Here is a 19153-nt window from a genome sequence, read left to right on the forward strand (position 1 = left end):
GTAGAATCATTCAGCAGTCAGCTTCGAATGCTATTCTCTAAATTTTCTCAACAGTGTTTCTCAAAAAGAACGCCACCTTCGCTTCAGGGGTTTCCAGTTGAGTTCCTGAAGCATTTACGTAACACTTATGTGTTGTTCAAACCTACTGGTAACAAATCTTGCTGCCCGCCTCTGAATTGCTTTGACGTTTTCCTTCAAACCAACCTGGAACGGATCCTAAACGCTTTGCAGCATTTCGCCCAGATATTTAAATAACTTGACTGTGTCAAGCAGGACACTAGTAAAACTACATCCAAACATTACAGGTTTTTCTTCCTACTCATCTGCAGTAACATTCATTTTTCCACATTTAGAGCTAGCTGCCAATCATCACACCAACTGGAAATTTTGTGTAAATCGTATCCTCCTACAGTCACTCAACTTTGGCACCATCTTTACACCACGACACCATCAGCAAACAATCATAGATAGCTGCCCCCACCTTCCAAATAATTTATGTATATTGAGAACAACAGTGGTCCTATTACACTTCCCTAGGGCACTACTGACTATACAGTTGTCTCTGATGAACACTCGCTGTCGAGGACAACATACTGGGTTCTATTACTTAAGAAGTCTTCGAGCCACTCACATCTGTGAACGTATGTCACATACTTGTACCTTCATGAACAGCCTGCAATGGGGCATCGTGTCGAATGCTTTCAGGAGGTCTAGAAATATGGAATCTGACTCTTGCCCTTCAACCATAGTTCGCAGTACATAATGTGAGAAAAGGGCAAGCACAGTTTCTCACTAGTGATGAATTCTAAAACCATGCTGATTCCTGGACATCAGCTTCCCAGTCTCAAGAAAGTTTATTATATTTGAATGGAGGATATGCTCAATGATTGTTCAACAAACAGATGTTAGGGACATTGGTCTGTAATTCTACGAACCTGTTCTTTTACTCTTCTTATATACTGGAGTAACCTGCGCCTTTTTCCAGTTGCTTGAGACTTTATGAAGGGTGAGAGATTAGCCATAAATGCAAGCTCGGTAAGGGGCCAATGCTGCAAAGTACTCTTTGTAAAACTGAACTGGGATTCCATCCGGACCTGCTGATTTATTTACTTTCAAATCTTTCAGTTGTTTCTCTATGCCGGAGATGCTTATTATTACGTCATCCATACGGGAGTCTTTTTGATGGTCAAATGATGATATGTGTGTGCAAGTCTCTTGTGTGAACGATTTCTTGAACGTGAAATTTAAAACTTTGGCTTTCATTTTGCTATCTTCAACTGCCACACTAGACTGGTCAACAAGGGACTGAATGGATGCCCCAGACCCACTTAGCAATTGTATGTAAGACAGAATTTCCTCAGGTTGTCTGCCAGATCTTTTGCATGGTGTGATGGTGGTAGTTGTATGCTTCGTGCATAGATCTTTTCACAGACACACAAATCTCAACTAACCTTCGCTTGTTGTCATTTATGCATTCCCTTTCGAATCAAAGAGTGCAACAGCCTCTGCTTCCTCAACATCCTTCAAATTTCGTTATTAAGTAATGGTGGGACTTTTACGTCCTTTATCCACTTACTAGGCTCATAACTCTTCAGACCACAATTTACAATCTGCCTAAACTTTGCCCATAATTCCTCTGCATCCATCTTACTGGAACTAAGTGATGCCAGTTCGCTGTTCAAATGAGATGCTAATAATTGCTTATCTGGTCTGTGTAGCAGAAACACTTTCCTAGCCTTTTTGACTGATTTATTAACTTTCGTAATCGTAATTGCTGTAATGACATAGAGATTGATAATCCCTGTTTCTATACTGGCATAATCGATAAGGTCCAACCTATTTGTAGCGACAAGGTCTGAAATATTTCCATTACGTGGGCTGCCGAGCTCGCTGTGCAAGACACGTTTTCAGAAAATCTGTTCAAAAGTATTTTGAATGACCGCCTGCCTGAAACCCCTCCCCTGCCCAATTAACATGGTTTCACCTACACCTATTATATGCGACAAGATAACTTTACTGTCACACTCCAACTTCACTAGAGACAAAATTTTTGTCAGCTGCAATGAACATTCTCCCTCGTATGGCCTGTAATCTGTCTTCCCAATATATGTTCCATGATTCGCAAAATATTTCAGAGCTTTCCACTTTGGGCTTCAGCCAGCTCTCGGTCCCAAAAATGATCTGAATGTGAGAACTTTCCTGGAGGGCAGTAAATTCGGGAACTTTATTACGAATACTGCAACAGTTTACTGATAAAATTGTGTCAGTCAGAAGTGTCTTTATCCTGAACACTGTTTTACTTCCCTTGCTACAAATTGACTGACAAATGTTCATCAGAGCACCTTAAATTACTGCCTAGCTTAAAAAACCCTCTTGTGCATTCCACAAGTACTCTGCTACCCAAGTAGCTGCTTGCTATATTTAGTGCATCCTTGATCTATCAAGGGGAGTCCTGCAAATCCCCACACAATAATGCAGATCTAGAAGTCTGCAGCCAAGACCTTCGCAGAGTCGACAATGCCTTGGTTGAGAATCTTCACTCTGCTCCAAACCACAGGACCCTGATCAGCTGTGAGAACAATGCTGCAAATCGCGAGCTCTGCTTGCACTCCACACACAGGGCCAACAGTCTTCACCACCTCCACCAGCTGCCCATACGAGCTGAGAATTGCCTCAGAACCCATGCGACAGGCATCACTGGTGCTGATGTGAGCCACTACTTGCAGATGACTGCACCCTGCACGCTCAATAGCCTCAGGCTAGGCTGCCTCCACATCTTGAATGAGGCCCCCTGGCTGACATGCCAAGTACACATTGGCTTTCTTTCCAGCCCTGAACGCTTTCTGCCTAAGGGGCTTCATAACGCACCTATAGTTGTGTCAGTGAGGATGATTACAGTGTATCATCCCTAAACAGGTAACACCAGTCTTCATGTGGCAGCATGGTGCTAAAATTTATTTGTGTTGCTGAGTTAGCTCTGTGGTGGACTGCCTTGATCATATCAATCTGTTTTCACTCAAAAGCTGAGAGATGTGTAGATGAAGAAATGGCAGTTAAATAAACTGCTGGCATTAACATGCTGTTCACACCATGTATCCTTTCTTTAACGGGTAGTCTTCCATAAAGTCGTCTTTGCTCCAGAAAATCTGATGTGATTGACCTCAACAAACTTTGACACTACTTAGTTGTCTTACCGAGCGAGATGCCATAGTGGTTAGCACACTGGACTTGCATTCGGGAGGATGACGGTTCAAACCCACGTCCAGCCGTCCAGTTTTAGGTTTTCTGTGATGTCCCTAAATCGCTTCATGCAAATGCCGGGATGATTCCTTTGAAAGGGCATGGCTGATTTCCTTCCTCACCTTTCCCTAATCTGAGCTTCTGCTCCCTCTCTAATGACATCGTTGTCAATGGGATGTTAAACACTAGTCTCCTCCTCCTCCTCTTCATTGTGTTGACGTTGAAGGAAAGCCACATTGATAAGCAAGCGTAAATATTTGTCGCAGCTTCTCAGATGCCCACTGTGTGCAGCTTCGTCCCTGCATACATTGGATTGTGAAACTTAAAGAAGGTTGGTTACTTTACCATGGAAGTGGGCAGTTGACACACACAGACTAGGTGAATTTCCTGATTAGTTGCATTTCAGTAAGATTGGTGGCAAAACTAGCATACCTTCATCACAGGCATAGACATAATCTCTGGTAGTACATGAGAAATCCTTGCACATTGCTTGATAGCATCATAATGACAAGTGTTAACGTACAAAATATTGTGAGAGTTCATGATGATGATGAAGGACTTTGTCGAATGCTTGAGCTAAAACTTTATACGTAATGATGATTTAAAGCATTTTGTCCAAGAATGTGTAACTTTTCATTGTCTGGTTTAATAATTTCTACCTTCTTGTGTGAAAAAAAATATCTTTAACATTTTTTATAAATATTTGATTTTTAAAATATTTGGTAGTGTACTGGGCTACTTATGTGTAATCTTTTACAAAGTTAGTGTGGACTACTAGTTTATAACAGAGTTGTCAGAGATCGATGACAGTGTTATAATGGAGCTAACCACAGGACAAGGGATGGTTGAAAAGTTTCTAGCCCGAGATAGCTGCCGTAATGTCTCATACAAACACCACCACCACCTACTTTTATGCTGACCCTTTGTGGGTATGCAGGTCAAATTTTGCGGCTCCAGCTTCGTTAGTTTTGCCACTAGGATGCATTGTATACTGCAGTGTAAGCAAAACGGCTAATATTGAGAGAATTGAGAACTGTGCTGTGATTGAATATCTTCATTTGAAGGGAGTGATGCCCAAGGAAATTGTGGAGTACATGCAGAATATACTTACGGATAGTGCTCCGTCTTATGCTACAGTGAAACAACGGGTGTCCGACTTCAAACGTGAAAGAAGGAGCGTGGAAGATGCGCCGGAGAGTGGAAGACTTGTCACCATTGCCACTGATGAAACAGTGGTTGCAATTCACGATACGATTTTGCAGGCTTGTTGAACAACATTGCAGCACATTGAAACCACATTTGGAATCTCCCATGTGTGTGCTCATAATATTGTTGTGGATGTTTCGGGAATGTGGAAAGTTTTGTCTCTGTGGGTCCTGAAAGATTTGAATGTGGGTGAGAGACTGTATTTGTGTGCAGTGTTGTGAAGAAATCGTCCGCCAATTTGAAGCGGATGAAGACGTCTTTCTTTGCAAAGTATGTGACAATGGACAAACGCGGGTTCATCACTTTGATCCTGAGATAAAACGACAGTCACAAGAATGGAAACATCTTTCATCCCCTATCCCAAAAAAAACTCTGGATGCAAGAATCAGCTGGCAAGGTGTTGGCATTGATGTTCTGAGATGCAGAAGGGGTGATTATGGTAGGGTACTTGCTAAAGGGTGTAACTATCAGTACATCATACTATTGCACCTTCCTGCGCCATTTGAGAGAAGAGATAAAGAAAGAAAGGTGCATAAAATTGGTGCGCGGAGTTGTTTTGCATCAGGACAATGCTCCAGCACATAAGCCCTCGCAACACTGGAAACTCTGCGTGATTGTGGGTTCGAGTTGTTAAGTCCTCTGCCATATTCTCCAGATGTGGCTCCATCAGACTTTTTTCTTTTCCCAAACCTAAAAAAAAAAGGAAAAAACCCTCGAAGGACGTTGAATTGACAGTGATGATGCAGTGATTGAAGCTGTGAACACTTGGTTGAACTCTAAATTGAAGACCTTTTATTTGAATGGTTTGCAGAAGTATCAGCGTGCTCGCAAGTGTATTAGTGCACATGGGTATTATATTGAAAAATAAATTGGTATTATGAAATCTCTGTCATTCTTTATTTGTTAGGCTAGAAATTTTTTGACCCTTCCTCGTATATGACACAGTGTACTACAGTATAACCCCACATTTACATACCTGGAATTAACGTTTTCTAGTGGTTTATGCCTTTTTTTAATCATTTCCATCTGGTTTGCAGAAGTATCAGAGCGTGCTCTCAAGTGTATTAGTGCACATGGGTATTATATTGAAAAATAAATTGGTATTATGAAATCTCTGTCATTCTTTATTTGTTAGGCTAGAAACTTTTTGACCCTTCCTCGTATATGACACAGTGAACTACAGTATAACCCCACATTTACATACCTGGAATTAACGTTTTCCAGTGGTTTATGCCTTTTTTTATCATTTCCATCAAATTTCTTATGTTAATTTGCACCTGATTTTGCATTAACATATTTATAATTTTCCTGCAATTTACACTTTATGAAAAAATGTTCTTGGAGAAACAGACTGATGTAAGTGGCATTAAATTATGCTGCCATGGTGCTGGCCATCAAGTAATGCTTACAAGTGTTATGTGGTTAAGTTTCTTGACTCCAAGGTGCTCTACTCAGTAGATCGGAACCGATAAACGGTAAAAGGTGGAACAATTCAAACTTTATCTCCTGCCGCTACCAAGTGTTACTTAGTGTGGTGGCTGATGGGAGTAACTAGCTTCATCTGAATAAAGGTATTGTGACCAATCATAACCGTTTCCAAACTCTCTCTACTTTGCATGTGCAGTTTCGTGGTTGTTATCATCTTGAGTGCATTATTCGAACCATATTTAGTGTGTTTTGTTGTTTGGCCGTGTGTGCTAGTTAACACATTTGCTGACTTTGCAGCAAATGTCTTTGGTTTAAATACGGTGCAAGATACGTATTTTTTTCATGCTTAGCAACACATTTTGAAAGTTTATACTTGTTGTCAAATGCAAATATTTACATACGTATTTTTGCAGAGTTTCACATACAAACAACGTGGTGAGTGAGAGTTTGTGTGTATGTGGTTTTCTGTATAATTGAGGAGGCACAGTACCTGATAAACCCAAAAAGACGATTCCAGTGCAAGAGATGCTGAACAACCCATATGCTGACACCATACAAAATACTTACGCAAATATTTGCACTTGACAACAGGAATATAAATTCTCAAAACATGTCATGATAAGCATAGTGGCTTGGGGGGGGGGGGGGGGGGGGGGGGGAAGAAAGAAAGAATAAATAAACTGTGTAATGTTTCATTATTTACATAATTAATGACAGTTACAAGCTTTCCCAAAACATCGATTATGATGTCTGAAGTAAAGTCAAGTGTTTCTACTTCCCAGATGGTTACCATTTCAAGTTACATAAGCAGTTTTTATTGGATAATAAACAAGTCACTGACAAGTATTTTGATGCTGATTATGTACATATATCTTATGTAAAGTGCGGAAATGCAAAGGGGGGGGGGGGGGGGGTTCCTATACCTAACTTTCAATGCTTAAAACATTATTTCCCACTCTTTACCACATTTTACACCATTTTTTTCTAGTCTCTTGAAAAGTGTAAAGCAAGTTTTCACTGCATGCGATACCTCCCTCAGTTTTTGACTAATTTCCTTTGGAAGTGCCTTCACGAACTGCTTCTATTGCAAGTCACTAACTCACTCCCTTGTCTCACTTAAAAGAAACGACCCCTGACACTGACACATGCAAGGTACACCATTGCCTTGTACAATGTTACTCTATTATTGGATTATTTTCCTTTTTCCCCAATCTGCTTCACTTTTTTTAAATTTAATTAGTGGAATGGCTCCAGTGATTTCATGATAATTGCTGTGTACTGGTGCCACTGACAGCGAGAATAAACCCTTTATTGTAAATGACAGATTTAATAAATGTTCTGAATGTGTCAACAATATTTGTTTGGGAATATTGTTTCTCTCGAAGATTTATCAGTGCTTTTTGAATGTTTTTTCACGCTCCAAGAAGACTGATTGGATCGTAATGACACTGTGACACTTTGGTACTGTACATATAATTGTGATTGAAAACAGTGGGACAGTGAGGACATATCAATGATCACAGGTAAACAAACACAATAAATTTCAGAGTTTATACCAAGAACTGAGAACAGCAAAATCCTTACACACACCATCCATCCAAAAAGTTGAGACACTGACAAGGGGAGGCCGCCAATTGTGAAATTCAGATTCGATTCATACTGCGCATAATAAAAGCTCATGGCCAAAGGTGTAATGTGGCAAAGCGCCAAGATGCACTTCTCAGCCGTTGTCGAGAAAATCGACAGTTAAAAGAAACCGTTCCGGTGAAATACTCTCTACGATTAACATTTTTCTACAGTGTTGTGGCGCAGCGGTAAGCGCTCGGGTTCGTATTCCGAAGGTCGCCGGATCGAATCTCGCACCATGCAACTTTTTTTATTATTATTAGTTTTTTGTAATTCAAACGTGTGTGTGTGTATATATATATATATATATATATATATATATATATATATATATATATACTATTAATGAATTGCTTATGCATGTTGGTGAAGGCGGATCGCTCTCCAATTGTACCGCCTCCATTTTTCCCTTTTTTTTTTTTTAACAGGGTGTACCAAAGCTCTCCCGTACGCACTGATTTTCGACGATGTTATAAGTTGCGCTAGGGACCGCATCTACCTTCTTTCGAAGTTAGCAGGCAACTACGCTGTTATGCGGCGGCTCGTTTCGGCCCATTCAACATCTGTCCTTCAAGTGTAACGAGCGAGTAACGGAGTTTATATTTCATACCTGCCACAGCAAATTTGTGTTTGTGGGGTCTCTATTCTAATTCGAACGTTTGACTTACGCTATACGTATTCGTTTCGGAATATCGTTTCTACGTCTTCCGTTAACTATACGTGGATAACATTATGAAGATAATTAATAACATTTGTGAAATACAACTTTGTTTGCGGAAAACATAATGATGTTCGAAGTCGCCAGTTTTTCCACGACAAACGACTTTCAACAACTTATTATATGCATAATTGTTGCAACTGATTGCCAGGAATTTATTATATATATATATATATATAATATATATATATATATATATATTTGAATTACAAAAAACAAATACTAAAAAAAAAAAAGTTGCATGGCGCGAGATTCGATCCGGCGACCTTCGGATTACGAACCCGAGCGCTTACCGCTGCGCCACGACGCTGTAGAAAATTATTAATCGTAGAGAGTATTTCACCGCAGCGGTTTCTTTTAACTGTCGATTTTCTCGACAGCGGCTGAGAAGTGCATCTTTGTGCTTTGCCACATTACACCTCTGGCCATGAGCTTTTATTATGCGCAGTGTGAATCGAATCTGAATTTTACAATTGGCGGCCTCCCCTTGTGAGTTTATTGCTGGTGTATAAACGTCAATGCTGTAACTACGGTAGCATCTTGCACTAACAACTGTAAACAACAGATGTGCATTTGACCAGTCAGTTCTGCTTCACTTTTTTTAAATTTAATTAGTGGAATGGCTCCAGTGATTTCATGATAATTGCTGTGTACTGGTGCCACTGACAGCGAGAATAAACCCTTTATTGTAAATGACACATTTAATAAATGTTCTGAATGTGTCAACAATATTTGTTTGGGAATATTGTTTCTCTCGAAGATTTATCAGTGCTTTTTGAATGTTTTTTCACGCTCCAGGAAGACTGATTGGATCGTAATGACACTGTGACACTTTGGTACTGTACATATAATTGTGATTGAAAACAGTGGGACAGTGAGGACATATCAATGATCACAGGTAAACAAACACAATAAATTTCAGAGTTTATACCAAGAACTGAGAACAGCAAAATCCTTACACACACCATCCATCCAAAAAGTTGAGATACTGAGTTTATTGCTGGTGTATAAACGTCAATGCTGTAACTACGGTAGCATCTTGCACTAACAACTGTAAACAACAGATGTGCATTTGACCAGTCAGTTGTGAGCAGGCAATGTTAAGTGGTGGGAAAGTTGTAACTGGTACTCATTGCTCTCTTCTTTAATTTCAGATATTACACTACACACAAGTTCATTCCTTTTCCCTACTTGCTTTCCTTGATGTCATATTGAATATGACAGGGCAATTTCAATCTGACCATCCATCCATTGTTTGAAGGGTGCCATAACCTCCAGTATGTGAAATCAAGACATTTGTATGTGGCCGCCAAGGTAACCTTAAGTTCTGTTCAAAAAACTGCGTAGCTCCCTGCAACATAAATTTTCCATAGAATTCTGCAGGAGTTGAAGACTGTTATCCAAACCCAAGGTGAAGCATTTTATCCTGGAAAACTCATATTCGCCATAGGAATGACTCTGACCTAATTAATTGTGTGATGGAAAACTGAAATTAACGCAATAGTTGAGTGTTGTTAGACATGTTAGACATGATTACTTTAGGTTCACTTTGTTGTTTACGATAATTATAACTCACCCACTGAATTGAAAAGTATGAGAAAACTGTTTGATTATGGAGGATACAGTATTTTTGATCAATCCTGTCATCCTGTTTGGAAGTGTTGGTGGATTTTACCATGTTGTTCTAGACAAATGTTGGGATGATTAGAAGCAACAGCCATTACTGGTGTCTTTCCCTTTCATTCCTTGTTATCAAGATTTAGGGAATGAATTTAATTTAATTTTTGTAAGTTATGTTTATTGGTGCTGCTGCTGATTATTATTATTATTGTTGTTGTTGTTGTTTTCGTTCCAAAATTTCACAATTCGACATTTCATTATGCTCAGATTTCTTGTTTTAGTATGTTCTGGGTATATTAGTACTTGTTCAGTGACCACGTGTCATTGATGGGTACCGGCAGTTGTCCAAAAATAAAATAAATAAAAAATTAATTCATCACCTTGAATTTGTCATCACTTGCAAGGATTTTTAAGGTTAAGTAGAGTAGAATCAACATAACTCCAGTACTGTTCTGAAATACTTGTGGTACATAACATTTCCAGAGATTTTGTATTGAAGGGACTAACAAAAGACAATTCCATTGTAATATGGATAATTAGTAAAATATACTCTGGAAATGATGTGGTTGTACTAGAATGATACCTTTGTTCTATCAGGCTCCTAAGTATGTTACTGTAGCATTATCAAGTGTCAAAAATAAAAAATAAAGTTTTAGGGGAGCTAATGGAAGGATTTTCTTTATTGAACTAATTTGTGGAAAATTTAACCTGTGTAGTTTTTAAAATGGAACTTATTGGATGAATCTGCCTACTTTTTAAAATGGAACTTTTTGGATGAAAGTTTGTAATCAGAAGGATAAATTTGTTGTTGTTTCGTGGGGAGGGTCATAAAATAATTGTAGCACTCTTGTAATATATTTTGTTTATCGGACATAATACCAAGATGTGAATTGGCTTTCAGTAGTAGATACACGGGCATTTTTTCCTCATGTCAGTGGAACATGAAGGCTAGGAACTTAATAATAGTATGAAGTGCAGGTTGTCATTTATTCTACTGTGCCTTGCAGAGTATGGATGTGGATCCAGAAAATCAAATTCTCATGTGTTACATTATATGAGAAGTATTATTAAAAATATCTGTGAAGTATATGACTTTTCATATAGAAAACAGTACAACAAAAACAATGTTGCCATGAGCATGATTGTTTTATTCAGATAATGTGAATATTAAATTGTTATAATAATGAAAATGCCTGGATGGAATGTAAACAATGACCAGTAAAACTACCTTTAAGGCGAAGTGCCGAATGTTCAGTAGGCACTTGAAAAATAACAGCAGCTTAGACTATTAAACATTTCTTCATATTCAGTTTGGAAATAACTAAAGTTTGAAAGATCAACCCGCCATTACACTCACATTTGTCATTCAACACTTTATCTTAAAGGTGAGTGAATGTCTGTTCTCCCAATGACTGAGAATGCTAAATCTTTCAGTCTGAAAGCTTCAGTGTTTTTCTATAGATCTTTGTAGTTGCTAACGTACTGCAGGAAACACATTTTATGATCACTTCTAGAAAAATGTCTTAAACTTTATTCATTGTGTTCACATGTCTCTTGTCACTCCCTGACCAAATGACTGTATCTTTATTGTCAGCTGATACTGCAACTCTGCTTACAACATATGGAATGAAGTTTGCAATTCCATTTTGCACACAATTTATTCTTCAGGTACTCTAAGCAGTGATTTTAAGTGTGATCACTGTGCCATCTCCAATCAGACTTTGTGCTTTTGTCACTGTTACAGCCCCATTTATGATAAAGTTCAACTTCAGGTATTCTTTAACTGTCCATATTCAATTTTACAATTTTATTAGCTTAAGAAATTTTGATATCTCGTATTATGAAACCCTCTAATTTTACATTTACTCATTGATTCTTAGATGCAGCTGGTGATACAAATCGCAAAGTGATCACACGCAAGCGAAAGAGAAGGAAGTATTTGCTGAGGAGAAAGAAGTCAGAAACAACGAATGAGAAGATTAGCAGTGAGAAATCTGCTCCCGAACAACGTCAACGAGTTGATCTGAAAGGTCCTCGTGTGAAACATGTTTGCCGAAGTGCTTCTATTGTTCTGGGGCAACCTCAGGCAACATTTCCAACAATTAAGACTAGTGGTCAATCAAAGAAGCGAGGTAAGTGTTTGTTCTAAGACGTATTATTTGGCTGTTTATACTGTTATAAGTCCGCAGCTCATGGTCTCGCGGTAGCATTCTCACTTCCAGTGCACGGGGTCCCGGGTTCGATTCCCGGCGGGGTCAGGGATTTTCACCTGCCTCGAGATGACTGGGTATTGTGTTGTCTTCATCATCATCATTCATCCCCATTATGGTCGGAGGAAGGCAACGGCAAACCACCTTCACTAGGACCTGGCCTAGTACGGCGGTGCAGGTCTCCCGATTCGTTCCCCTACGCTCTGTCAAGGAGTATGGGACGTCATCATCACTGTTATAACTAGTTAAAATACACACACACACACACACACACACACACACAGGGTGATTATAATTAAACTTAAACTTTCAAACCACTGTAGAAATAACACCACTGGTCAGAATGATGTCAAATTGCAATGGAATATTATCGCAGAAGAGGGAAAACGTATGTCAGAAGAAAAATACTTACAAAACGTAGCAATAGATGGCACTGTAAACAGTAATAGTGGTTGACTACAGGTGACAAATAAATGTACAACAATGTCTAAGGTGTACGTTTGATGCTAAACAAACTGTACTACTCAGTGTGCATGGGTGTCCAGTTGTGATACTGTTAGTTACGTAAATTCATCCATCATGCCAAGGTCGTATCACATCGGGAGGGAAAAATCTGTTTTTAATTGTCCTGAGGCCAAAAGCTGCATAGAAATCATCAATCATAATCAAACCAGATTATTAATTTCCATGTGACTGGCACAAAACGTGTTCAGTATGCTGTCCACAGTTTTCTGCAACAAGTTGAAATCAAGAAACAGCATGTTCCACAAGTGATAGAGGTGTTTTCTGTGGTCATGTTCAGAATGTGTTGTGCAATGCGTGCCTTCAATGCAGCTAAGTTTGGAATTGGAACACTGAACACATCATCTTTCAGATAGCCGCACAGCCAGAGGTCACACGGATTAAGATCAGGTGATCAGGACGGCCAGGCTGTAGAGAAATGGCGGCTGATAATTCTAGCATTTCCGAAATGGTGCTTCAGCAGCTGCTTAACTGTATTTGCAATGTGCGGAGGTGCGCTATCTTGCATAAAAATGATTCCGTCCACGCTGTTGGAGAGCTGGAATGACGTAGTTGTGCAAAAGATACTTGTAGCGTTTACCAGTGACAGTACAGGTAACAGAACTGGAAGCACCTGTCTCTTCGAAAAAATATGGCCCTATGATAAGTGATGCCGTAAACCTGCACCACACAGTGACCTTTTCGGAATGAAGTGGTATTGGTTGCTTTGTGTGTGGATTTTCCATTGCCCATATTCAACAATTCAGTGTAAGTACATATACTGCCAGATGGAAGTGGGCTTTGTCTGTCTACAAAATCTTCCACGGCCAATCATTGTCCGCTTCCATGCGAGCAAGAAATTCTAAAGCAAAGGTCCCTCTTGCTGGCAGGTGAACAGGAAGCAACTCATGCACATGGGTAATTTTGAATGGATAGCAAAGAAGGATGTTTCGTAGCATTTTACGCATCATGCTCACGGGTGTGTCCTGTGTTCATGCAATTCTCCGTGCACTACACGTTTGCACACCACCATTTGTCTCTTCCTGCCTTGCTGTGGCCATTGCTTCCACTTACGTTGAATCATTTTGTTTCCTCCCTCTACCAGGTTGCATACCAAAAGAACCCATCTTTTTGAATTTCCGAATCATTTTCTCCAGATCCATGGCAGTCATTGGACCAATGCCTTTTTTCAAACCCTTCAGTGTCCGGAACTTCTGCAGAGCAGTGAGTGCACAATCATCATTCGTGTAATACAGCATTGAGACGGTCATAGCGAACGTTGTAGATGTGAAAGGAGGAAAAGCTGTATACCCGGCATGTTCATACAAACTTCAATGGGTCTTGTGCATAACAGGTGTTTTCATTTACATATTCTGACACATGCAATGCCATCTGTTGATCAGTTTTCGCATTATTTTTTTTTTCTTCTGGCGTATGTTTTCCCCCTTCTCCGATAATATTCCGTTGCAATTTAACATCATTCTGACCAGCGCTGTTATTTCTACAGTGTTCTGAAAGTTTAACTTTAATTATATTCACTGTGCGTGTGTGCGTGCGTGCGTGCGTGTGTGTGTGTGTGTGTGTGTGTGTGTGTGTGTGTGTGTGTGCGTGTGTGTGTGTGTGTAATTGATCTACGAGGGCTTTTCAATAAAGAATGAACTTTTTTTTTTTTACAACATACCTTTACCCATCCTCATAATTTTGATGGTCTTTCTCAAAGTAGTCTCCTATGAATGCGATGCACTTGTCCCAGCATTTTCGCCAGTCTTCAAATACATGCTGGAAACCATTTTTTGAGAGGCCCTTAAAATCACCTTCACCACTGCGTCTGGTGATTGGTAATGCCTCCCATTAACGTGTTTATTCATGTTAGCGAGTAGAAAAATGTCACGTGGTGCTAAATCCAGACTATAGGGAGGGTGAGGGATGCACTTGACATTGATTTTTGCAAGATATTCAGCAACAACTTTGGCAATATGCGGCCACGCACTATCGTGGTGCAGCATCCAGCCTGCTTCACAGAAATGTAGTCTTTTGGGCCTGATATGGACTTGCAATGTTTTCAGGACATCCGTGTAGTATTGTCCAGTTACTGAAGTGTGTCCAGGTACAACATGCTGGTAAACCACTCCATAAATGTCAAAGAATGAAATGACCATAAATTTCCTAGCAGAAGCAACCACTTTTGTGTTTTTGGGATTTGGTGATGAAGGAGATTTCCACACAGAGCTTTGCTATTTGCTCTCAGGATCAGAATGATGTAGCCAAGTTTCATCAGCAGTGATTACATTTGATAGAAACTCCGGATCTTCCTCTAACATCAACTGTAACTGCATGGAGACCTGCTCGTGAATGTAATTTTGTTCGGGAATCAACAGTTTTGCAACCCCACGTGCCATGTGTAATTTTTCTGTTACCAACATGTGGGTGGCACCCATTGAAATATTCAGTATTTCAGAAAGTGATCTTAAGGTAATTTGTTGATCCTCTATCACAATGACAGCAGTGTTGTTGACGTTTTTTTCCGTAAGAGCAGTAACTGGAGCACTGGGTCGGGTCCACCTTCCTTTGAAATTGATTGTCTCCCCACTTTATAAACATTTGAATCCACCTTCGAGCTGTGCTGTAGGGAAGAACAGATTCTCCATAGGTCTCCTGTAACATTGTATAGGATTCAGCTAAAGATTTGTTGAGATGAAAGCAGAATTTCAAAGACGCATATTGTTCCTCACATGTTACCTCCATTGCAGCAGTAGGTGTACTGAACATGTCTAACCTTGCCTGCCTCTCACAGGTGGGAACCAGGAGTCCCAACAATGAAACTACTATGGCGTGTTTGTTGCACGTTAAGCTAACAGAATATCATACGATTAAATTTTAGTGTGAGAAATTAAGACCATAAAAAAAGTGTGCTCATGCTGTATTGAACAGTCCTCGTATTAAAATTTATGCTTCTTAAGCTTTGTTTAAGTGAACGTGACTGATTCACCTGCAAAAGTAATTATGTTGATCACAAAGTGGAAGTGAACTCTCCTTTCTGAAGAGAGGGTTCAAATCCCTTCCCACCGTATATAGTTTCCTAAATCATTCTGGATGGTCCCTGTGAGAAGACCATTGCCCATTTAGTGCTCCATTCGTAACAACCTCAGTTTAGCTTCATTTGACACACACACACACACACACACACACACACACACACACAACCACCACCAACAACAACACACATCATTACACATGAGGAGAGTTGTTTAAAAAAAAAAAAAACGATAAGAACCCAGTTTGTGTTTAAAATTAATTATTTTACTATGTATTAAATTCTTTCATTGCTGGGTAGGTGGTCAAAGATTTTTTTTGTCTGTCTTAGACTACACTAAGTTTGAGTGCTGCATAGTGTAAGCCATTTCTCTTTCTAGTGGTTTATTTATGTACGTTACTGTTTCTATGATTGGTTGCTGACAACACCAACCATGATCTGGAACCAATAACATGCATAAATATAATACGAGAAAGAGAATGGCTTATACTATCCATCACTCAACCTTAGCATAGTGTGGCACAGAAAAAGAGTGAGGTATTCAGTCATTAAAAGATCTTTAACCACCTACCCAGCAATTCAAAGAATTTAATACACAGTAAAATAATTAACTTATTTGTTGTTGTTGTTGGTGGTGGTGGTGGTGGTGGTGGTTGTGGTTGTGTGTGTGTGTGTGTGTGTGTGTGTGTGTGTGTGTGTCCAATTAAACTAAACTGAGGTAATTGTAATTATTCCCCCGTGATGAAATACAGAATTATGAGGGACAGTTTATTGCAGGCATTGTTATTGAATCTCATTGCAATTAAGAAGTTAGAAACAACAAAAATCTTTGCCATTTCCCCATTTTTGATTGAGTAAGTTCACTGTGGGTGAATTTTGGATACACAGAGGCCTTCTGGTCTTACAAGGGAAGCCTGTTCCCACCCACTCTCATCAGTGTCTAGCTACCTATAGAAAGTTTGCTACACATCTCTTGTTCAGAATTGTTTTGCTCCTTTGATATAATTCATGGTGCCATAGTGTAATTGTAGTGGATTAACAGTTGACACAGGAACGACATGTACCACATTTCTTCTTCATGGGGACCATGGAAATGACAGAGGGCTCTCTGATTGATTGACGTTGTTGGTGTCTCACAGCATATTTTCCACATCCTTACGAAATGAAGCTGTCACTTCAATGAGTATACCCTTATGACTATTGACTAATGGGTGGATGTGTCACAATGTTGATGCATTGGTCATCTGAACTACTTACCTCATTTCTAGATTTGAAGTTGTTAAAATCTGATACAGGATGAAGAAAATTCGTTGGTCTTTTTTTTTTTTTATATATATATATATATATATAATCAGACCAGGGCCTATTGGCAATTAGATAATAATTTCTTTGTCAATGATGTCTGTACTAACAGTATTAAGTAATTCTTTGTCAGTGGGTCTGAGAGCACAATGGCAAGATACTGTACTTGGATTTGAAAGGATGACGATTCAAATTCCTGTCTGTCCGTCCGTCCGTCTGCCTTTAGGTAGCCAGCCATGTGTTGATGAGGTAATAGTATGTATTTATAGATATCATTTAAAGTAGCTATTGATGTGAGCTTGGAGATAACTTGAGGAAGAGCATGGCATACATTTGGTGACATGTGGCTCTAGGTTGCGTATTGAGGATTTTGTACTATGGCCGCTTCTTGAGACAGGAAGTGAGAGAGCGAGTCCATTTAGTTCAAACTTTGTAAAGAAGACAAATATGATGTCAGTGACAGCCTTTTTGCAGAAGTTGACTTTAGCAGGAAACTTAAGAGAGGCAAATTATTCTGTAGTTCCTTGGGGAGGTGCATGCCCATAAGCCCAATTGGGTGGGTGGCATGGTAGCAGCCATTGCTGGAGAATCTTTGGAGTCAGCCATTGAAAGAAGGTAAAGTGTTTCAATGGTTGGACAAGTGGTCACTTCTAAACAGTCAGAAGACGTATATGATTTTCACTCAAAAAGATGAGCAAGACACTTAAGACTTTTACTGAAAAACTTGGGCCTCTGCTTTTGGTGCTGGGTCCAAAATCCTCTGATGTCACTTTCATGGTGACAACACACAGTACAGTGCACAGGTAAACTATCTGTGAATAGCAAAACCTTGGTACAATTGTTCCTTTGTTTGCTCCCACACACAGTAGAATTCTTTGTGGTCTTCCATCATTGTTTGTGCTTTTTAAGTAATGAAGAATGTATGCTCATTTCACCAGCATTCCTATTCATAAAGAGTCTTGTAAGACCAGCCCAAATAACATAGTCTTTTGTTGTCCCCCACCCACCTGGCTGCTCTGGAACAGATTCCTGGCCACAATATTGCTGACAAATCCTGCAAGTAAGATCAAATTGATGCTCTTTGATCCACAGCATTTCTGTGAATACTATTTTGTTTAATGTAATTGCTTACTCATTTGAGGACGTTGCCAAGCAACAGAAATCAGGTGACTGTCTTTTATTCATTTGTTTCAACTAGCCAGACAGTATCAGTCTCAGGTGGCGACTATAAGAGGGGGGGGGGGGCAGGGGATAGGTGCAATACCACATTTATCACTGTCACTGCCCCAGTGGTTGTCTAGTTTGGCTGTTCTCATTCAGGTACTCTTGGGATTAAGTTGTGCCTGTTAATGAATGATCCAGACTGGTGCTTGGCTACTTGTGATGGTTATGATCATTACCAGCATGTAGATTGTGTCCGTGTGGTGGAGTAACTTCTTACTGTCTACCTTATTGTCAATAACTGTCAGATAACATTGTTTATAGTGGCTAATAACTGCTCAGAACACCAATTGCACAAATTTGTTTGAGTAGCCTTGCCAGTCAAAAGCTGTGAGCTTCCACACCTGCAAGATAAATCCTAGGATAACATCATCAATACATTTTATTAGAACCATAAATTTAGATGGGTATCTTAAGTCATTGATAGTTGCTGTCATAATATGGCTCCAACATAACCTCCACCGCGGTGTTAAACAGTGACCCAGTGGTCCATGCCCAGGGGTTTGGGCAGCCTTTCATCAGATATAAATAGTGGGACTTATGTAAGTGTCTTTATGCTTCACCAGAAGATGAGATGTGTTAGAATGCCACTGTTATGTGATCTGTTATCGAGCTGGAAATCCGAGAGCTTTTCATCAACTGTCATTTTTTCCTGTCAGTCGGAATACTGTTAAGTTGCACTATTACCATGTTTCCTTTTCGCCCCTTGTGTTCGAAGTACTGATGATTTAAACATCTAGACACTCTGTTACATAACCAACGAGAACATAAATTAATAAATGTGAACAGTTATAACTTCCAGTAATATAGTATAATAAGAATTCCTAGATTACAGCATTTTATTTTGTGTGTTTCTCATCAGTTAATTACTCACCAAAATCTGAAATCAAACCTTTATTTAATGCTCATATGAAATTATGCTTTTCACAAAGTGTTTAACCTCTGTTAAGTAACAGGTTTACTAAACATTTTGCTTCAGTATCTGGGCATATACGCCCCAGAACAAGTGTGAAATCTGCGAAAAACCTGGAATTTCTTTTAGAATTC

At 39.4% G+C, this 19153-nt stretch overlaps 1 protein-coding gene across 1 annotated transcript in view; it reads left to right on the plus strand.

Annotated features, from left to right (window-relative positions):
* LOC126471220 (histone-lysine N-methyltransferase trithorax) overlaps positions 1-19153 on the plus strand; it is a 233252-nt gene that overhangs the window by 53062 nt on the left and 161037 nt on the right. The window contains exon 5 of the mRNA XM_050099344.1: positions 11719-11970. Coding sequence (XP_049955301.1) covers positions 11719-11970 — 252 coding nt within the window. The remainder of the gene's footprint in view (positions 1-11718; positions 11971-19153) is intronic.

The sequence above is a fragment of the Schistocerca serialis genome, chromosome 3, assembly GCF_023864345.2.
Source record: "Schistocerca serialis cubense isolate TAMUIC-IGC-003099 chromosome 3, iqSchSeri2.2, whole genome shotgun sequence".
NCBI classification, from domain to species: Eukaryota; Metazoa; Arthropoda; class Insecta; order Orthoptera; family Acrididae; genus Schistocerca; species Schistocerca serialis.